Source organism: Mchenga conophoros, linkage group LG13 (assembly GCF_057382185.1).
Source record: "Mchenga conophoros isolate Kocher_MC1m ecotype Shallow Benthic linkage group LG13, M_conophoros_male_GT1.1, whole genome shotgun sequence".
Classification (NCBI taxonomy): Eukaryota; Metazoa; Chordata; class Actinopteri; order Cichliformes; family Cichlidae; genus Mchenga; species Mchenga conophoros.
The window spans coordinates 14941320-14964575 of NC_140538.1; the positions used below are offsets into that span (position 1 = coordinate 14941320).

The window sequence follows — 23256 nt, forward strand, 5'->3', positions numbered from 1 at the left end:
CAGCAAAGCAAATCATAACAATTTCAACACTGTGCTTGAAAGATGATAGACAGCTTTTCTCTGTGAACATTCTAGGGCTGCATGACACGTATCCACTGTACCCAAACACCTGCACTCTTTTTCAATCCCCTTACAGCATATGAATGTGTCACCTTCATGTCTGAATGAGCACCCTGGCCACTTTTCTGTAAAAGTCAGGAGAGCAGTTCAACTTTTTCACACTTTGTGTCCCTTTCAGCATGTCTGAACAGCACATAATCACCTTAAATGATGAATATGAGTTGCACAGCTCACTAAAAACGTCATTGTTCAAATTCTTTGTAGCTTGTGATAAAAGTAAGAGATTTTCAAGGCCCCAAGTGCAAGTTGTCTTTTGTACATTTAGCAAATATTGCCCTTATAGGAGATCCCAGGTGCTCTTCCTGACTGTGTAGGTATGTCTGAATGAGCCCGAATAAACCTTTCAGGAACATTAAGTTAAAGTGACTTTTCTCTCTAATGTTATTTATGTTAATGCAAATTTATGCAGACTCATTGTGATTGTAGGCACATGCAACCAACAAACCTGTCAAATGTTTCATGAAATTTTTGAGTTCTTGCTTTTTTAAAAGACATGTAAAATATGAAAATGACAACTTTATGTTTCAGGGGGGTTTTTTTCAAAGACGATCAAGATTTTTCAAATTTATTATTTATTTTTGCTCACAGCTTCCAAAAGGATATGCTTTCTTCCCTCAGCTTTATACTAAGCCTCCAGCTACACTGCTTCCTACAACTTTTTTTTTTATCTAGAAAAAAACAGAGGGCTAATTAGTAATATTCACTATGCGTGAAGCTGTGTATTCTCTCATATAAAAGCCCTTCTTTTTTCTTCTGCAGCGTCCCCTCATTCCACGGCCTACAGGAAGATATTCTGAGCAAGCTCGCTGATGTCCTTGAGGAGGTAAGTACCTTGTTGTGTGTGACATCTGCAGCCTACTTCTGACATGTCAAATGATTTTCATACATTCAGACTCTCCTATTGTGGTGAGAGGGGGGGAGGTGAAAATGATTCTAGAGGATGTGCACAATAGAGATTATTTTGGGTGCTAGGTGGGACAACCTGTACACAGCTGGGACTTCAGAGTACTGCTGCTCTTTGGTACCTGCTCGGTGTGAGATGACTATCTAAATTTTTCACTTACTAGGGGAGGAATTTCTGGAAATCAGTCCAGTAGAAACCATTTCAGTCTTCTCACATGAAGACATATATATATATATGAGAAGGATAGGAGGATCCAAGGATCGTTGAGTGCGAGAGGAGCTGACCTGAAGGATAGGATCATGGCCAAGCTTGAAACCTGGATCCCCCATAGCCGGTTACCAAGACTACGTGAAGTACCCTCAGAAGGTCTGCTAGATGATGTTAATGCAGCACTTCGGACGATACCTACAGCTACCATTACCGAGACTAACAAGTTGATCTACAATACGGCAGCAGTGATCAGTGAGATGCTTGGCTACAAGTTGAACAGCCACAAGGGGCAGTACCCTCCATGGAGAGGGAGGCTAGAGGCTAAGATCAAGGTAGCACAGAGGGAGGTTCGCCAACTATTGGAGTTGCAGAAAGGTGCGATGAAGAAGGTGTGTAAGAAGTACAGGAAACTGTCCATACCTGAGGCCTTGGAAACTGCCAAGCAACGACTCATAGTCTTTGCCAGCCGCTTAAAGAGGTACAACAGACAGATAGAAGGCAGGAGAATAAACCAGCTGTTCCCACAGAACCAGCCGAGGTGTACTCTCAGTGGCAAGGGAACAATATGAGAACAGCACCACCAAGGCGGGAGACGGAACAATACTGGAACAGCATTTGGGAGAAGGATGCAACACATAACGGCAATGCTCAGTGGCTAGTGGATCTGAGGGCAGACCACAGCAACCTCCCTGAACAGGGTCCAGTAAACATCACAGTGGCAGACATCCAAGAAAGGGTCTCCAATATGAAGAGTTGGACATCACCAGGCCCCGACATGGTTCATGCCTACTGGCTGAAGAAGCTGACTGCACTCCACGAGCGTCTGGCAGCACAAATGAACCAGCTGCTAGTTGACGAGAGACACCCAGAATGGCTAACCGAAGGTCGGACGGTCCTGATCCCCAAGGACCCCAAGAAGGGACCGGTCCCCTCCAACTACCGACCAATAACCTGCCTCAGCACCACGTGGAAGCTCCTGTCAGGCATCATAGCAGCTAAGATGAACAGGCACATGGGTCAATACATGAGTGGGGCACAGAAAGGGATGGGCAAGAATTTTTTGGAGTTTTTAATAGAGTTTTTAGTTGGGTAGCATCCAAAAGCTGACAATTATACATTTGTTTATGAAGTCTAGAAATTAGTTCCAATCAACATGACAAGCAATCATCCATGTAGCGCTGCACACAGACTAATTTTTGTTTAAACCCGTGTTTAATTGCTGTCAAACACTGAACTACTTTTAATATCAGTGTCAATTTATTGTTTCGTACCATTTGAAATTCACTAAAAATAACAAACATAACAAATAAACAGTACATTGTATTTATTTTGAAGCCTCCACTTCATTTGTAATTATAGTCATTGTTGTTATTACTTAAAATGTAAATGTTTGCAAATATTATGCAGAAACGCAAAATTATTATACAGTAGATAATATGCCTTAATATATGCGACAACAAGCTAAGAATAATAAGAATAATTTATATTTTTTAAATATATAGCAACAATTACGAAAATAAAATACAGTATATAACTGTTTGTAGGTATGTGTGTTGATAACAGAAATATTAGTTCATGCATCTCAGCTGATAGCTGTTCAGTAGAAATGATATTTGTTGCTATAGCTGAAACATGAACAACATTGCCCTGAAAAGCAGTTACAAAGCAAATATTAACAGATGGGATAAAAATCATTCCAGAATTTATAACCTCTAAACCTAAAACTGACCTCTACAAGTGAGAAATGTAGGAAAATAAAGATGTAGAGACGATGAGATGAGAATGCACCTGTGAGTTAACATTAACATCAGCGATATTTTCCTTCACTTTAATATATCTCATGAATAAAAAAAACATAAAATAGATATTCATGTAATAAATAATAAGAACCTCCAGTTTCCAAAATAAAGAAACCGGTGGGATATATGACTCTGAATGGATTGTAGTCCTAACAAAACATTTCTGGAGGTTCAGAAATATGTGGAGAGTAACGGGAAAAGATTCTCCGAAACAATATCACAAGATGAAAGGCAGGGATAAATTAAACTCTAATAAAGAGTAAGGAGACAGTTTGTCTACGACAGCAAAGTCAATAAGAAATATTGCACGAATTTATAGTTTACAAGAAAAAAAAGATGGAAAAATTGAAAATATCAAGGTCCAGTACGGTTTTGAGTTTTCTTCCCTTTTGACTGCAGCTGTTGACTTTACAAATGTTTTGCTAATAAAATTTTAGGTTTGGCACTGATTTTTATACCAGACACCCCTCCTGATGCTATCCATTTATCTGGGCTGCACCAGCAGTCAGAGCACACTGTTTGTGAACTTGGGACCTTTTATGTGCTAGCTAAACATTCTAACTATCAAAATACATTCAACTTTCACGTCTATTTATGCTGCTATATTTTTGTCTAAGGAATGCTGGATAAATAAAATGGTGAGGAAACCTGTGAAAGTTGGCAAAAACATTGTGTGCTTCCATAGTGTAAAAGGTTAGCATGTTCACCTCATAAGCAAAAGGTATGATTCACAGTTGGGAGGAAGTACAAAGCCAACTTTGTGCAGGGGGTAACAAGCTAGTGTACAACCCAGGCTGTCCCAAGCCTGGATAAATGGGAGGGTTTCATCTGGTGTAAAAATATGTGCCAAATCAAATATGCAGATCAGCCTGCTGCTGGAAATAAAAAAGCACATGGAAAGACGTTTCTGCTTGTTGATACAGAATTTTATGGCTAACCTCGCAGGAATGTTGTACTTAGGTGAACAATAAAAAAAATCAGGTTCTAAAGCAAAGCTAGCAACAAGTTAAGAAAGCTCGAAATTCTATTGAATCATATCAACTTAATATTTTGTGTTTTATTTATTTATTTTTACAGTGTACAGTGTATAAACAGAAAGAAATGCTGCTAGGATTAACGCTACAGACAGCAGTCTTGATTTGATCAAGAATAACTATTTTGAAATGTAGTTATTTACACCATATTTAAATTGAAAACCAAGCCTATGTGGTGACAGGTGGCACATCTGTGGTGATCCACGCAGCCTTGTCAAAGAACCTTTCCATCTCTTTGATCAAATCACAACTATGTAACGGGCACAAACTGTCTTGCTACCATTTTAAATTATGTGTCATATTTCATTTGGCCCATTCAGGCCAAAGCAAATATCATATTTCACTGGGTCACATATTGATTAAATCAATTATCCTGCCCTACCGCTTAGACTAGTTATGAAAGATTGCTTTGGTTCATGACTGAGCTTTGGTTATTTGGATCTATTTCTTTTTTTCATCTCAACAATAATAAATAAACCTGAACTAACCGACGCATAACGACTTCAACATGCTGCGGACTACAAACTGTTTTCAAATGACACACGGCAGACAGGAATGTCTCTTCCTTAAATAATACACAGCAGACAGGAATGTCGCTGCTTAGTGTAAGGCGTTAGGCACCTTTCCTGGGTAAAATTGTGTGAGAATGAAAATCTGGCAAATGTCAGTCCCACTGTGGAGTCTATTTATGATCTAACAGGAACTATTGAGCTCTGTCTTTTGTCTAGACTTGTGGCCAGATGTGCAGCATTGTGTGTATTTTGCTGGAGAAACAGTTTATTGTCCTTCTGTTATTGTTCTGGATCATACAGCAAACATCATAATTTGATATTCAATTATTTCCATGATGCCAACTGTTATATAAAGTATTTAGTATAACCTAAGAAACTGGCCTTGGAGAAGAAGCATTATCTTCCTCTAGAGGTTTTCAACACAAGCCATGAACGTGAGTGTGAAAGTCCTTATCTACATGTGTGAGATGGAGCCTACTCAGTTCATGCTGCAACCATTCCAGCACCCACAACCCTGAATAGGATTACCAGGTGTAGAAAAAATGTGATTAATGGACGGATATTCTGTATTAATTTTTTTCTCAGGAAGGAAATGTGATTTCCCTTCATATTCACTGCAGAAACATTCATTTATTCATTCATTTTCTTTACCTGCTTTTTCATATTCAAGGTCACAGAGCATATCCAAGCAAGTAGTGGGTGGAAAGAAGCAAAATACCCTGGATAGTTTGCCAATCTGTGATTTTTAACAAGAAAAAAAGATATCTAATTGTGATTTATATCACTGCACCCAATTCAGGTTTTCCTCCTCTGAAGAGTACTTTTTGTCTCTGGTGAGAGTGTTTCACTTCCAGTATAAGAAAAGAGACAAATTAATTACATTGAACCTGAACTCTTCACTTCACTTCTCTTCTCTTCTCTTCTCTTCTCTTCTCTTCTCTTCTCTTCTCTTCTCTTCTCTTCTCTTCTCTTCTCTTCTCTTCTCTTCTCTTCTCTTCTCTTCTCTTCTCTTCTCTTCTCTTCTGACAGACACATTATGAAGACGGAGAGTACATCATCAGACAGGGGGCCAGAGGAGACACCTTCTTCATCATCAGTAAAGGAAAGGTAAGGACAGTGCGGTCCAGACTACCACCAAAACAATCATCAGCTGACATCACAATGCAGGGCATCGTGGTACATGGAGAATAAAAGACCCCTATTTTTTGATAGAATGGGGTGGAATTTTTGGGTGGAAGTTGGCTGTCATCAATCACCATAGGTTAAAGGAGAAGTCAGAAAGAAGCGCTGCCTCTTTCATCATCTCTTTCAGCAGCGACGGGGGTATCTTGGAAGGAGAATGGAGTCATTTGACTCCACTTTTCAGTAATCAGCACTGAGTTTCACACTGAGCACTGTCCTGTCTGGCTTCAACACTGTTGGAGTGCTTTCACATACTTTTCGTGAACATGTTTTGATGCCAGGATGGCTGCAAGTCTCCCTCCTCATTTTCTCTCTGCTTGTTGTCTTCATCTTCTCCATTCATTTCCTGTGCTTCCTTCACAGCTTGTTTCCTGTCTGTTACATCCACAAGCTCGCATGCTGTTTGTTTTCAGCAGGTATGACCACAAATTGATCAATCAGTGACACCTGACAGGGTTTTATAATGCTCGTCCAACAGTTCGCGTCCTCTAACCCCTACTATCACCTTGTTTTTTGGTTCGATTAATAATTTGGTAGAATTTGTTTTATCCAATTATGTTTCCTTCGTCTGGTCCCTTACATCCACAAAATGTAGATGGTACATGGTTTGTAATCTCACCTATACATCATTTGTATCATTTATAAATTGGGTAATGCTGTAATAAGAATGTGTTAGTAATATTTTAGTGCTTTATAATCCTAGTATTTTCCAGTAGTTCACATATGTGAGATGTGAGTGCTTTTGTTCCGTCCTGTTTTGTGTCCTTTTTCTTTGTACCTTACTTTGGCAGTAAACAAAAGCTGTAAATTTCACAAGGTCAGTAAAGTCACGTTGCACAACAGTATGGTCATGGATGTGTGGGTGCAGGAATGAACTCACATACATACATACACACCTGACCTTGTCAATGCTTTCTGCTTAGTTATTTCCACATCGCTCACTTTGGCTCTGTGTAGTCTACTTTACCTATAGGACTTTCATCCAGATTGGACGTCACCCAGCGCGCACACAATCACACTTTGTACCTCCTGTACTTCCTTTCTTTGTTTTGTGCCTGCTCCCACGTGAATAATTACGCTGTCACTCAGGTGTAGACAGTGCGCCGGTGCAGGATTTGCTGCTACATCTGTGCTGACTAATGGATGAAGACAAGATCCTTCAATTGACGAAACAATCGCCTTCATTCCCTTCCTCTAAAATCTACTCAGCTGCCATCACTTTGATTTGTAAAGTTTTCCGGCCCAGCAGAGCCCCATCACTCATGTTTCTTCTTGCTCGTGGCGCTTCCCAGATTCTTCATGGTGATGACAGTTACCTGTTTGAAACAGACTTGCGTTACAGTAGTGCTTCCTTTTTGTTTGTAGCAATGTGATGAACCTGACATTTTAAGACATGATTCCCTGTCTTGTCTTTAAATTAAAATGTTATCCATCTTTTTTTCTTGCTACACATCTACATGACATACATTTTCACTATTCTTCTCCTTAACTTTCCTTTCTGTTTTGCTAGGTTAATGTAACCAGAGAAGACTTGCCCAACGGAGAGCCTGTCTACCTCCGCAGCCTCGGAAAAGGAGACTGGTTTGGAGAGAAAGCACTGCAAGGGTAAGAGTGTTCCTAATAATTCTGCCGCTTCCAATTTATATCTCCCGTCTTCCATTCTTTCACTGCTTTCCTTCTAATTTTCACTCCCAACCTGTCTTTTATATCTTTTGTCTTAGTGTTAACTTGGCACTTAGCCTCCAACTCCTATCAATCTCCTTTCTTTCCGCAACTCACTCTTTTGAACAGCCTTGATAACTTGGCAAATGTTTGGAATTGCTTAAAGCTAGGCCATATTATGATAATTGATTTACTCTAGCTGTTCAAGGCAAATTTTCCACGCATGAAAGAAGAATTATTTCTCTGGACCGAAGGAAGCTTGTTAAATATGATATGAGAAAGAGTTTAAATCCACATGTCTTTTTTTATGCATTTCAGTCTATATTAAGGCGCGTTTTGATCCACAGTTGCTACTGTGAGCATTCTAATTTGTTTGGTTATGTAATAATTTTCCCATCTGCGTAAACAGCAACAACTATCTGCAGATGCAGCTATTTCACCTCCAGCCCCTTTTTTGAAGACCGTATAAATAAGCGCACATGCAGTGACTGTGGCACATTCATGTTTCTCAAGTTCTATTTTTGCCTAAATCGAGAAGGGGGTATGTTTAAGTGACAGCGGCGATCCCTCACAACAACACCGAGTGACAGCCTGTCTGTGCTATTTTGCACACACTGATGTCACTCAGAAAAACAACAGGGAAAAATCATTTATTGGGAGTAGGGTGGTGTTTGTCACAAAAGTATGCACTACCAATTCAAGTCTCATTTCATTTGAACAGTATTATCTAGCTTCTTTTCCTCTCCATTCTGTTATCAAGGATATGTCCATGATGTCCTTGGCTGTATTAATGAATTTCTGCACTCTTTCGTGAACATTTGCTATTAGCAGCTGTAATTCACACAGTGTATGTCGACTTGGAACAAACAGATATAAAACGAGATTACACACTTCTAACATTACACCACTTTGTACGTTATAAGTCTGAACCAGCAGTGTGGATTCTAGCTGTGAAGATGTCCCACAGGTCAGTTTTAAGTAACTATATTTAAAAATGATTCATGTCTGTTTCTAACATTTGGTTTGCTCAAAGTGCTCAAATACTTTCACTGTAGACACTTAGATGTTATAACAGTATTTTATAAACCTGGCGTCAAGACCGTTGTGCTGAAGTGATATTTTTACCCTGCTGTTTGCTCTTCCTTGTCAGGATTGCACCTCTCCATGGACAATGGATTATTTAACATCAGGGAGTGAAGAGATGGAAAATAGTCTGAAGTGTATTATGTCTATGAGGGTCAGGTAGAAACAGAGAAGATATGCGTTCATGCATGCACATTTGAGTGTGTCCATACTTAGACAGCAGAGTTAGAAAAATAATGAAGATGTCGCCATCTTGTGGCTGCTGAATGTGAAAGCCACATAAAAATCAGCGCTCAGACTCATCGGCACTTGAAAACACAGACCGAATCAAAGCAGCGTGCTGTGGAAAAGAGATTTTATGTCAAAATAATAAATATAATGTTTATTATTAAAAGAAATAATTTCAATCAGGTTTTGATGAGTTTTGATGGTGTGCCAACATATAAAGATAAGGGGGTTTTCCTGACTGCACACATTTGTCATTTGTTTCTATCGTGGCTAGAACAGAGGAGTTAAAATTGAAGATGCCTTAATCCCGTGCTTTATCAAAGTATCACATGACCTGTGAATAAATTAATGTAAACTTAAATTTAAATGAAAAGTCTTTTCTTTTAGACATATAACAAGTTAACAAGGGTTGTCATTGGCCTCCAGGCTGCACTTTGAGAACACTGGCTGCTGGATGATATTCAGACAGCAGCTTGAATTGCACAGATGGTTGGGCTTTCCCTAAATGTAAAAGCTAATGACTAAAAGATAAAAGATGACAGAGCATTAAAATGCATGTGGGACATGTTAGGCATGGAAAGCTTGATTTCTTAGGGGAGGGACACGTCTGTTGTTGTTTTGAAGTAGACATTTTTTAATGTTTTACGCACATGCATTAAAGCTAAAAGTGCTGTTTGTTGAGTAAGAATCAAACACAAAGCTCTAACACATCATGAATGTAGCAGCTATTCTGATTTTGAGGAATTCGGCGACTTCTTTTAAGTGCTGCTAAAATTATGTAATGGAAAAAAAAAGTTTAATCACCCTGATGATTTTCACCATTTAATAATTAGTTATTATTAATCTCTGGGTCTCTGGCACAGCGTGTCTTTTGTCCCGTCTCCTCGCCTCAACCCCAAACAGTCGCAGTCAATGGCTTCGCTTGCCTGATCCTGGTTCTGTTGGAGAGTTTTTCCTTTTAAAAGGAAGTTTTTCCTTCCCACTTGTCACGGTACTGGGTCGTGTGACCCAGTGTTTGAGTTTTATTTATTTTTTTGTATTCATTTTCAATCTAGTTAAATTCTAGGTTGCTGTTCAGACCTTATTTCTTAGTTATTTCTGTCATCTCTGCCTGTACTCAGTCTCCGTGGTTCCTGCGTCTATGTTTCATGTCTATGTGGTTATGTTAAGTTCATGTCATGTTTTATCTCCATGTCTATGTCTCCGTGTTTCCTGTTTTATTTTGTAAGAGTCTGGTGTTCTTTGTTCATTGTAGTTAGTGTTACTCTCCCCTGTGTGTTCTCATGTGTCTCCACTTCCCCTGATCACCTCATGTGTGTATTTAAGTCCTCAGTCTTCCTTTGTTCGTTGTCGTGTCGTCTGTGTACCTCCCCTCTGGTCAAGTTAGGTGTTTTTCAGGAGTCTGTGCAGTTCATGTTTGCCATTTGGTTTATGTTGTTTTTCATGCAGCCGCATGATGAGGTTCCGTGCAGGTCATGTTCATGTCTGTTTTCGTCACGCCATTTGGTTCACAGTTTCCATGCATCTGCACAGCGTTCTGTTCACGGTGGTCATAGTTTTTCCTTTCAGTCAGGTTAGTGTTTTTCCAGTTTAGGTTTTTGGTTAGTTGCAGTCTCTCCCTGTTATGTTTTGTCTACTCCATTCTGCATCAGCCCAAATAAAGGCTCGCTTTCAGTTTAAGTTCACTCCCGTCTCCTCGCCTGTGTTCGCGCCTGGGTCCACCACACACACTCTCCACACGGTCTGCCCCCGCTGGCCGTGACACCACTGTCACCAAGTGCTTGCTCATAGGGAGCTGTCTGATTGTTGGGGTTTTCTCTCTATTATTATAGGGTCTTTACTTTACAATATAAAGCACCTTGAGGTGACTGTTGATGTAACTTTAAATTAATTTAACAGGATTTAATTGAAGTGCAGCATATGCTTAGCATTAATATTATCCATGATTCATTACTCATATCACTCATTTGTTGGGAGTGAGGGTTTTGCACATGGACTATACAGCAGGATAAATAGTCAGTGGTTATCACAATATACTTTGAAATGTTGTGCAGTTTTGAAAGCTCTTCAAAGCATGCTTAAGAGCATCTTGTGCTTTGTTTAATCAAGAGAAACACTTTTGTTCAACAAACTGCTATCTCCGGCTCACTGTCTCTTGTTATAAACACCTTTTGTCTTAGAGTGTCTTGAGCTGGAGAAGCTTATTTGACTATACCTTTGATGGTCAAGGGTGTCTCGCGAATTGAAAGGATGGAGATGCTGGCCATCTTGGAACTAGGCTTTTGATCAGAGGGCTCTTCTGCTGGGCTTTCTAATCTTTCTAATTAGGAGTTAACTGTGCATGTCCTTGCTCATGAAACTCAATAGCCTATACTCAAAGGCTACTCTGTCCATCTGAAGACGTTGCCTTTGATCTGTGAGAACAACATATTTACAAATCAAAGTCAGTTCCCCTGCCAGCTATAATGGTTTGCGAGAGCTTGTGTGAGTGCTGGCGTGAGATGTGTATACGTTAAGGCAGTAGAACAAATATCAAATTATTCTCTAAGGGGCTTGCACATCTATAGGCCCTGAATGACTACAATATATATGTACCTCTTCGCAGTGATGGATGTTCTGGGAAGAGACGCACTTCGAGGGTGATATGTTGTTTGTACTTAAGGAGAACATATCTGATATCACATTCCTCATGTCACTGTGATGTGTTAACTTTCATTGGAGGAGTTGGACCATCACCTGCATAGACAATGTGTGACCTGACCTCCAACTCCTGAGTGTATTTTGTGTGGGTATGGTTGTGGGAATGTTCCAGCTGAAGGTGCTATTTAAAAAAAGAAGTCTGATGTAACTGGGAGAAGTTTGATTGGTATCGGTGTCAGAACACCTTCAGACCAACAATAGCGCTCTGATAATTCACTGTGAGAGTTTGTAATAGTGTGGATATGTTGCCACTATTGCACAAAATCATCACTTTCCCTTCACTCCAAGCCTCATTCTATTAATAGATTTCCCCCGAGTCACCGCTTTAGCTTCTATCATTCATTTAGTATTAACTACAATTCTGAATATTTTACATTGCTTTGTCTACGTTCTCTCAAATTTTTCACATTTTGGTAACTATACTATATACTTTTTTTGTAGCTGCTGCTTCAGAAGCACTTTATCAAAGCAAATCCCATGTTGCTTTTATTTCTAAATCATTATTTTAGGGAGGAAAATCCCTTTGTTGTGTAGCAGTGCAGATACGAAGAAAAAAAAATAGTACTGCTTCTTTTGTTATTTCCCACAGGCCACAGATTTTGTTCTGGGTGTAGGTAAGGAAGCACTCAGTTGCTGCTGGATCCCTGCACTGCACTGCACTGACAACAAAATGACTAAATATTTAAGAATGTGCCAGTCTGGCAAACTGTGTGTCCAAGCAGAGATTTGACAGTGTGAAATAATAAATAGAAGGCCAACCACAAAAGGTTTATTTTTGCACAGGCCTCAAAAATAAATGCTCTGTATGAGAAACACAAGCTCTGAGTGTGTTTATGGCAAGCTCAGACATCTGAGACTTCCCACATTATCTTTGTTAAAATAATCAAACATGGGGTGTGTGGTCCGTGTTTTTTTTTAATAACAGAATACTGTAGCCCATGACTGAAATATAACTTCAAAGGAGACAATTCATGCACCAATAAGGAAGTGTTTCAGAGAAATATTTTGATTTCAATAACTGAGGAGCAGCGTCCTGGAATACTAGGAAAATATATTCATGAATGTAAAAGTTGTGGCATGCATTGAAAGTAGGTATAGTCTTTGTTATGCAATTTGTACTTAATGGGAAGTACTGTAGCTGCACAGATACTGTGGGACTCATTTAGTGTTGAATAATGAAAATTGCTTTTGGAGTTTCACACACACTATGTTTTAAGATGCAAGTGACTTACAACTTTTTCTTAATCCAGGTTAAATTTAGCATTTTTAAGTCATCAAAAGAGACACCCGGCATACAACCAGGCATTTGTTCTGCCCAGTATTTGTTGTTGATTTGGAAGCAGACACATTCATATGTATATGTTTCGATTTATTCACAATGTTCTGTCTGACCACTGATACAGGTATTTGTGTGATTTTGTGTTTCTTTTTAATTTAAATCGGTACAGACAGCTGTTGTGGTAAAGAGGGAGCTGAGCGCAAAGGAAAGGCTGACAATTTATTTATCAATCCACGTTCCTCCCCTCACTTATGACTATGGACTGCAGGAGGTGACCAAAAGAATAAGATTTAACAATATAATTGGCAGACACCCTTTGGAACTTGCTCCAGGGTGACAAGCTTGATCTTTCGGGTAGAGACACTTTTCACATCAAAAGAACCAACTGAAGTGGTTTAGGCACCTGGCTGGGATGCCTCCTGGATGCCTCCAAGGTGATGTGTTTCATGCATGTCAAAGCCCCAGGACCACACCCACCAGGGAACACCCCTGAAAAACTGGAGGTGGTGGCAGGGGAGAGAGAGGTCTAGGTATCTCTGCTTAGATTGCTCTCCCCAGATTAGAGGTATGTGGATAAATAGATGCTGTATTTGGCCTGCCACTTGTTCTGCCTGACTCCTCTGCAAAAGAAGTTGCTACTTTAATCTCAGTGAGACTTTTTATTATTCGAATAAAATCTATTTTTTAACTTTAATAGACACACACACACACACACACACACACACACACACACATATATATATATATATATATATATATACATATATATATATATATATATATATATATATATATATATATATATATATATATATATATTAGTTTAAAATATGTCGCTCATAGGGGGTCATATGATTGCTGGGTTTTTCTCTGTATCTATTATTGTAGGATGTACTGCACAATATAAAGCGCCTTGAGGCGACTGATTTGGCACTGTATAAATAAAATAAAATTGAATTGAATTAAAATAGATATATATAAATATATCTCAAAAAATACCTCAGCCACAGAAATTAAAGCCTGAACCATTAAATAATTGTCACAAAATTCTCATTTTATGAATCTGGAGTGTTTATTGAACATTCTGACAGTGTTTTTTTTTTTTTCTTTTAGAGAAGGCATTAAATTTTATTCTGCATGTATGACTTTTAATTTAAGTCATTTTTACTACATGTATTTTTGTGCAATTTATTGTTTAAACATTTATTCAGGTTTTTCACTAAAAGAAACACACACACACTGATGTTGTAGAGGTCTTACTTGGAACATTTGGTGTTGCAGGGTTAAGCACAAACCAGTGCCTGCATCCTCCACAGTCACCTCTAATTCTTGACCCAGTCTTAACCTGGCTTTTATTCTCCCCCACCCTGCCCATAGCTACTGCCCCACTCTATGCCTCCAACCATAAATTATTTTCATAACCCCTTTCCCAGGACACCAGATCACTGTCCAATTACCATGTTCATTTCAACTGTCTACTGGAAATCAACACCACAGGCTCTTGTGTAAGTCCAAAGGACATTCCAGACACAGCATGCAGCTGCTTTTAGTGTGACACTACTTGTGGAAATGTGTGTGTGTGGCTGCTTTCCAGTGCATTTCGTCTTGTGCCACAATTAACAAGTACTGAGCCATCTTTGGCTTAGGCTCAGCTTAGGCTCAGCAGTGTGAATCACACTGACAGATATTGTTTAGGGATTGTGTTTCAAATAGAACATTGCCAGTATCACTACCATGGCGCACAAAGTTGTTTTCCTCAGCTATAGTCGAGCAGCAGGGGACAGGTGTAAAATGCTTCGTCTAATATGAAACCCTTGAGGTCTCTGAAGGATGATTCATGCTTACATAAACACTTTTTTTTAATATAGCCCGTGGCGTTATGTTGTTTCGTTGTATCACCATGGTTAGTGAATGACGCATACATTGTACACTTCCTTTTATGAGACAAGCCTTTGTAAAACATTGTGTACAGTTGCTCGTTATAACTGCTGAATTGTGTGTAATTCTAATGAGTTGACCTCATTTATCTTACCTTGACTTCATCCACTCAGGTTTCTCTTCATTTTTGCTCATGCTCTTGTTAAACTGCTTGTGATTGGCTCGTCTTCTCAAACAGAAGGTTTGAACACTAGGTGGGTGGGGCTTTTGTGTTCTAAGGTAGAGCAGAGAGCACTGAGAAAGCCATACTAAGGATACATGTTCAGAAACTGTGTTTAGACAAGTTTGAAGCTGGAGCTTGCTCACAGGGACTACTTGCACAGACGCTGACCTCATTATTTGAAACTTTGGTCATGTTTAATATTAGCATCAATCTTTGTAGCACTATGACAGAAAGATCAAATGTTTTAAAGACAAAGTTGGATATAATGGACAAAGTTCGTTGAATATGGAGGTGCCAAGCAGGAAGAAAACAGGAAATACATGGATGTGATGAAGGAGGACATGCAGAGGGTTGGTGTGATAGAAGAGGATGCTAGGGATAGGGGGAGGTGGCAGATGATCCACTGTGGTGACCCCTTAAAGGGAGCAGACAGAAGAAGAAGAAGAAAATAATTATACTTTCAAGGTTTTCAAATCATTGGCGGTTTGAGTTACAGACCACTATTCTTTTACCCATTAAACTGCTTGCTAATACTGCAAGTATGTCTATGTCAATTGTTTTGAAAAGTGTTGGGGGCAAGCAGGAGAACAGGTGGAGAAGTGTTGGCCAGGGTATTGCATTAAGAGCATGGATGGAGGTCCTTGGAGCTTAACAGAGGTGAATGAAATTCTGTAACACAGCTAGCTTGAGAGCCTCAGTTCTCGTCTGTTAATATATCCCTAGCCTCCCTTCTCCTCTGTAGTCCTCACCTTTCAGTGTTTTTTTGTTCTTCCACCAGCTGTGACCTTTATTCAGACGGGTCAGCAGCAAGAGCGAGGCAGAGTGTGTGTGAACATGTGCGTGAGCATGTGTGTTGGGCGAGGGGGGGTTGTGGATGTGTGTGTTTGGACGAGGGAAGGCAGCAGTGGGAGTTCACATGGCACGAGGAGGAATTGTCACCTCACTTCATTGAAATAGGTTGCCATATGTCTTTGAGTTCAGACCAGGCACAGACAGTGTTTGTCCCAGGCTAGCTTCTGTTAGTGCCCCAGCTAAAATGAATCGACTCTTTTTAAATCTAGAAAGTAGACAGTTTTTGGCTTTTGATTTGCTCCCTTCTGGGATATTATAACAATCTTATAACCAAATCTTCAAATCTTCTTTCTATTTTATTTTATTGCTTTTTTTACTTATGGATACAGTTTGAACTAATCTGCTTATGGGAAACCACCCGAAGAATTTTTCATCTGGTTTACATTTTTTAGTTTGTACTGAAGTGGATAACACTATCCTCAAATTGGAAACTTTTACAGAATTACTACACAGGTGTCCTTTGTTAGGGGGGTGCCCTGGGCAGTGCACTGGTTCAGATTTAGAGCTAATCCCTGTGGGGCTCGGTGTGGAAAAGAATTTTCACAGTAAAGGATGGAGTCTTGGGATACGGACTCAGAGGATTCGTGCGACTGGGGTGACTCGTCCGAAGAAGGACTGTCATCAGAGGAAGATGAGCTTGATGTCAAATATGATATAGAGTAATGCAAATTCTGCAGTGATATGTTTCCTGACAGTGAATTTAATGTATTTTTATTATGTGTCAAGTTTGCATATGAAGTGATATGACAGATTTCAATCACCTCCATGATATGGTCTTTAAAATGAATGAAAATATTATTTTATAACTGCAACACACTTTTTTAGGATTTGATCAAAGTTTTAGTTTTGAAGTTGTGCCTGATTGTGTTGTGTGTTCATTTTCTCCAGGGAGGACATCAGGACAGCCAGTGTCATTGCTGCGGGCGCAGTCACCTGTCTAGTCATCGATCGAGAGTGAGTATCAATAAAATCAATCCTCAAGGGAACTAGTGACTTTTCTACACCGTCTGTACTCATTTACATAAAAAAAATGGAAGCAGCAATGAAACAAACCTACAAATTTTGATTTTGCTGAAACATCAATCTGAGGCCACTTCTCCTCATTTGTGAGTGACCACGGCAGACGTACGCTTGATTTAGACCAGTGGTTCTTAACCTGGGTTCGATCGAACCCTAGGGGTTCAGTGAGTCGGTCTCAGGGGTTTGGCAGAGCCTCCACCATGACATGCATAGCTCATTTTGTGCACCAGTAAAAAAATCACATTTTATTTTCAGTAAAGAGGGGTTCAGTGAATGCGCATATGAAGCTGGTGGGGTTCGGTACCTCCAACAAGGTTAAGAACCACTGATTTAGACTTTAGATTGCAATGAATCTTTGCAGTGCCAATTGACGTAACCGTAAGCGGCTGACATCGTCATCAACATTTATGGTTGTGTTTCTGGTGCATTATGCACAATTCAATAAATTTGAGAAAGAGGTTCTGTATTGGGTCATGACTCAAGTTAATTGGCGTATCAACCTTTACAAGTGGCCACGACACATTTAGTTGGTGTTTGGCTCAAAACATCAAGGCTTTCCAAAATTCAATAAATTCAATAAATGTGTAAAAAGGTCCTATACTAGGTCATGAGTCAGCCTAATTGGTATCTCTTTTATATTTTAGAGCTTAAAAGGTGGATTTAAACGACAAACATTAAATTATACATTTACAAACTTTAATATATTCAGAGGGTGTGCTGTTGCAGCCATATTTGGTTTGGTATGACCAGTTTATGTTAGCTGGTGTTACATAATGCAAGCATTTGTATTCTGTAATACAAATGTTATTGCTTAAGATTGCTAACTTCATGAGTCTTCCTTTCTTGTTTTATTGCATTACACTGCAATCCAAAATGTACGATTTTAGTCTCTACAGGCACTGCATGTCAGCCGATGTTAAATAGTTCTGCTCTACATTAAATTTTAGAGATGATAAAAGTTACAAAAATGTAATCACGCCATCATCTAAGCCTGTTCAGTTTCTATGTTCAGGGCTCAGCTTGATTGTCATGTAAATATTTTCCACACACAGAACAAAGAAATTAACTTATTTGCATTTGCTTTGTTCAGTTATGCTGGAAAATCAGGTGTAACGTGTCCAGAATCCAAGAATTTAAATATATGCTAGATGCAGGAATGACTAACAGCTGCTATTTTCTCCACTGATTTTTACCTAATCACCCCACAGCACAACTATGTTTGTCTGAGCTCAAACATTTGCTATTTTCCCCCAGTTGCAATAATGCAATTTGACATTTAATTACAGTGTTTATAATGTTTAATAATAAGATTAAGCTATTGTATATCTGAAAAAGTTCATAACCGCTTACTTTGTAAGGAAACAGCCTGTCTAGTAGCATCGCTGTCTCTTGCATTAAAAAGAGACAGGCTGTGTGGGGAGAGGAAATGGTATCAGCTTTCCAAGGGGCTCCCTGTTGCCTTAGGGAACACAGCAGGCACAAATGGGCCATCCTCAAAGCTAGCAGAGGGGATAGTGAGTGAGTCATCCAGTGCAGGTGATTACTGCTGCCTTTCATGCAAGCAGCTAATGCTGCCACGGCCCACAACAAAAGTGGTTCAGTGTGTGTGTTTGTGTCCCTCAATCAGGCTGGTTTTGGTGCAGAATATTTGTTTTTGAATCTTTTGGTATTCTGTGCCCTTCTGTTTATTTTCTTGATAGCCGTGCATGTATGACGCTTAAAAATCAAACAGTGTGCACGCTAAGAGGTAAAATAAGGATAATTACAGGAGCCGTGGGAAAGCGAGAGAGAATAAAAAAAGAAGCAGCAGGGATTTACTGGCTCAGTCCAATAGACACTGTAAGCAGCAAAAAATTTAGAGAAAAGCTCAGCTCAGAAACAGCCCTAGCTAGCAGGCATTATGGTCTCAACAGGAGAAAACACCAGATGCAGTGCATCTTCTAGCTGACAGCTTGATGAGCCCTGCTTGAAAAGTGTCAGCTAGTTGTTCTTCCAGGATGTTTGGAATCGTTATTTTGCATAGAAACCCATACTTCAGGGAGAAATGAGGCGAAACACGGGAGTTATTTTTCATGTACCAAACCTCTCAAGAAATTTGGAGGATTTTATTTCAGCAAGTTATTATGCTGTGAAGCTTATTGTTCTGTAGATCCATCTAATATGCTCTAACTTATTCTTTAACTTTCAGAATTTGCACTTTTCTTCTTATCATAATTAGAAATACAGAGGAATAAAAATATGTTGTTGCTCTGCTTCTATCACCTAAATCACATAACGGATTTATTTAGTACTGAAAAAGATATAAAATATTGTCATGGGAGGAGTTTTACCTTGCATAATATCAAATGATTTCTTTATCACTCAACACAGTGCATTTTAAATTTTTTATTTATTCTCTAAATATTCATGCAAAGCGTCTACTTTTGTCTCAAAAATCTCTCTCACCCACCATCTGCTATCACACTGTTTTACACCTCTTTGGGGTAGATGTGTCTTCTCATCTGTCTCCTCGTCTGCGATTTTTAGAGGCTTGTCTCTAAAAGCAGACTGATGAATATTTAATACTAACTGGGAGTGTGTATGGCAGATTGGTCATACTGTGTGCCAGCTTCTTATACAGATATAAGGTGCTTTGTTCCCTGTAACATAAGCTAACAGTAACAGATTCATATATTCTCATAGAACGAATCAGAATATATGTATCTTTGTTCCTTACACTTATGCTCTGTTACTTAGACCTGCATTGTCTGTAGATTTTCAAGCAAAACAGTGTCAAAAATTCTTCACCAGGTGCTGTTTTAACTGTTACTGTCTGTGTTTCAGTTCATTCAAGCACCTGATTGGGAGTTTGGAGGATGTATCCAGCAAAGGCCATGAGGATGCTGATGCCAAAGCCAAGTAAGACAAAGAAAAAAATCATTTATACTCAATGTGACTGCCTAGCGCCTGCAGTGTTTTGCAAAGAGACATGCTGGCCGGCTGTTAATGCTTCATGCCGTTACTTCTGTTATATAATAATGCAACACTCTGTGGGAAACAGAAAGCATGTGCTATAACCTTCACCTCTATTTCTGGAGGAATTAATATGTACTTTATCTTCACTATGGGAATAAGAGAATGGCTCTATAGAAGGCACTTTGGCATTGAGGTGGGAATCTAGAGGTTCTTTTAGCCATCTCTTGGCATAATCTGATACCCCACTGATTCAGCGCTATGTTGAGAGTCAAGGTGAGTAGAAACAAGAACCCAGTAATGACAGTTTACAGGGAGCCAGAGAGCAGGAACAGCTTATCCCATATGTAGATAGATTTAGAGAGACAGAGAGAACAAGAGGGTGACAAAACAGACTAGACGTCTGCCCGGTGCTGTGGATTTCTAGCTGAGAGTGCCAGTGATCTTTTGCAAGTCAGTGGCATGTTATCAGCATAGCAGTCAAGAGCAAAACATACCACCCGGGTTGGAAAGAGGCAACAAGAAACCGATGGGTATAACAGGGGGCGTATAGTGCCCTACCTCTGGCTTTCGGCCCTGGCCAGATCTACTTTATGGCTCCACTGATGATTGTTTGGCCTGCCAGTAGATCTATGATAATATGATAACATAATATCCAGTGGCTGTCAGCATGAAATGATGATCAACAAAATATTGTTGTGTTGTATTAGCAGAAGCCTTGGTTTTACGATCCAAGCCTTTACAATGACCCACCATGAAGGGTACGGCATCTTGTGTGGCAAAATAAAAAGATAGGAGAGAATTACAGTGTTCTACATTATCATTCTATCACCTAGATAAGGTACCCGAGTTAATTAGGTCTATGTCACACAGTGTGACTTGCAGACAGCTTAAAAGATTCCTTAAGCAAGTTAGATTTTATGCAAAGGAGTAACAAGTTGTACTTTTGCATGACAAATGTTTATAACTTTATCATCGAGCCAGAACTTTAACTCAAATTAGACCCACTCACCTTCTCTGCTCTCTCAAATCTGTCTCATCACCCTGATTAGGGCAGCTTTCCCTGCTGCGTGCTGTGTTGTCTCTTGCTGGCACTCCCCACTCAGCAGAGCACGTTTGCTTCTTGTTGAGGAAAGCCTGAGTCAGGATCCCTCTGAGATGGAAACTGTCTCTAATTGGTCACAGTGGATAAGCATATTTCAGTAGTGCTGTTGCTGTACAGGAAATTACAGCTGCTCTCTGCGGGGCTGACAGGTCTTTTCTTCAAAGACTAGCTCCCTGTCACATGCTACTGTATATGCACACATTGTTTTTGATCAAGGCCTTGTTTCTCTGAGAAGGAGATGCTACATTCTGCACACTGCTACTGCATTCATAAAAACTTTTATGTATTCTGAGGTGAGGGGAGAATTTAAAGATAAGACAAAGTAAAAGAAAAAAGCTGATTTTCTCCAGCGATGCAGACTTAACAGAAAATGTCTTATAGAGAAATCTGAAATTACCCTTTATTTTTAAAGGAATAAAATCATCTAAAAATAATCTTCTGCTTCTTGTCGTTAAAATTATATTCGTCATTTAAATGCACCAGTTTTATTCCCCACTCTTTGCTATTAAAATGTTCTAATTGCCCTTTCAAGCAGCTATTTTCACTTACCTTTAATCAGCAATTTGGGCCCTTCTGGTGAAAAAACCCTGAATAACTAAAAATCTATGAGAAAATATGACCCACTATGACTCAGTGGGTCCTGTGTCTTTTGGGAGTGTAGATGTTCAATAAACAGGAATCACCCATAAATAAAAGTGACATTTAAGTCTGGTTTAAGGTCAGAAGTGCTTTCTTCTCCTCTTTCTGCTCCCCTGAGTCAGTCTGATGAAGAAGAACTGGGGCAAAGTAAATGAGGATAATCGTACACACACTCCCACACAAATACTGACACACACTTTAGACACACGGGGATTGCATCATTTTTATGACCTCATTCGTTCAGTGATACAGATTATCACCCACTGGGGTGCTACTTGACCTGCATAGGAACACTTTGTAATGCTGAGCTTGTAATGGATTTTCATGTTAGCAGTTATAAGTAACATCTTATTGCAACCTCATAATGCATATGCTGTCCAGGAAACTGTGTCAGATGCTGCTAAGCTCTCTGTGTTCACTTTTATTCAAGGTCATGGTTTAGACATCTATTTAAGGTGGATGTATGGTTTCAGTCTCACTGGATCTTCTCTCTGGTATCATATTCCAGTTTCCAGCATATCATGGCTCAGTTATAGCGACAGACGAGTGTAGTTTTCTGCTTATCTGAAAAAAACTGTATTGTGTGTCGCTGCTTTAGTGAATATCTCCACCATTCATTGATTCCTACAGAAACTGTGTGTCCTTGATTGAGACATTGTGTTTTGCCTGTGACAAAATTATTCATTACATTGCAAAGTAGCTTAATGGTTTTGTATTGTTACCCGCTTGAAGAAATGTTCATCATCTGTAGAGAATAGAAGAGACATTTATTCTTTCATTGCTTATCTAATAGAAAAGGGGCTCGTTTTGTGCTTCGGCTGTGAATAGCACAGTTTTTGTTCGTCAGCGCTTTGATACTGACTCCTTATAATGAAGCAACACTGCCATCTGCTGGTTGTATGTTTCTATTACTAGTCAACCGTTTTAGCAAGTGTAAAATTCTAAAGTGTAAAATTATATCCTTACTCTCATTTCTTCTATATCTTGACAGAATTTGCAAAACACTCCTTAATTAACTGCACCCAGACACATCCTAGTGTGTCATATTTGATGCGTGCAGTTTTTTGTGGGTTTTTGAGACATCTATATCATCAGAGTGATCCCCCCCCACCTGAAAAACCTAAATAAATTGTACATTTTTAAGCAATTTTTCAAAAAGCCAGATAAAAAAGCAACTACAATACAAATTAAAATTCATATACTGAAATTAAAATGTAATAATTTTTCAAACAAATTTGTCAGATGGTTCAATAAACTCTTTAATTTTGAAAAATTTGTAATTTTCCTGCAATTATTTTCTATTTCAGGCTTTAAAGGGTTAACAATACTGCACCACACACACTAAACATGTAATCTTGGTTACTTGTCTCCTTTTCTTAAGCAGCACTTATTTTAGGATTTGGAGTTTTTCTGGGCCTGCATCCAGGTCAGGGTCGGGGAGAAAAGATGAAAGGATAACCTGCAAATCTCCCATGATAGTGATAGTGTATACATATACACAAATAAACCATGAGTGTCCTGGTAACCTGATGTGTTTCTGAGAAACATCGTGCTCAGTAACCTGCCAACACGTGGCACCAAAGTGTCCACTGCTGCGTAGCTTAGGGAAAAGGTTTCCAGTGTAACTGATCTGAAACAAGTACAGTTAGGTTGGTTTTTTAACACTTGGAATAGCCAGATAAGCTAGAATGGCATAAAGCAAACATAATTTGACATTTTACTGATTACATTCAAACCTGGAACAGTTTTTTCTGAAAGTGTTTAACCTACATTTTTGTAAATAATCTTAATCCCTGCAGCTCTGCGAAAGAAGGCTGCTGACTTATCTAAACACGTCTTCTGTGGAGGTGTTTTTTGATAAGACGCTGTCTACA

The 23256-nt window shown here is 39.2% G+C and overlaps 1 protein-coding gene across 3 annotated transcripts in view; it reads left to right on the plus strand.

The window, feature by feature from the left end:
- Positions 1–23256, plus strand: part of LOC146560994 (cGMP-dependent protein kinase 1) — a 100033-nt gene that overhangs the window by 70117 nt on the left and 6660 nt on the right. For all 3 annotated transcript variants that reach the window (XM_085296660.1, XM_085296661.1, XM_085296659.1), the window contains exons 5-9: positions 880–943; positions 5609–5686; positions 7272–7366; positions 16555–16620; positions 19510–19584. In XM_085296660.1, coding sequence (XP_085152786.1) covers positions 880–943; positions 5609–5686; positions 7272–7366; positions 16555–16620; positions 19510–19584 — 378 coding nt within the window. The remainder of the gene's footprint in view (positions 1–879; positions 944–5608; positions 5687–7271; positions 7367–16554; positions 16621–19509; positions 19585–23256) is intronic.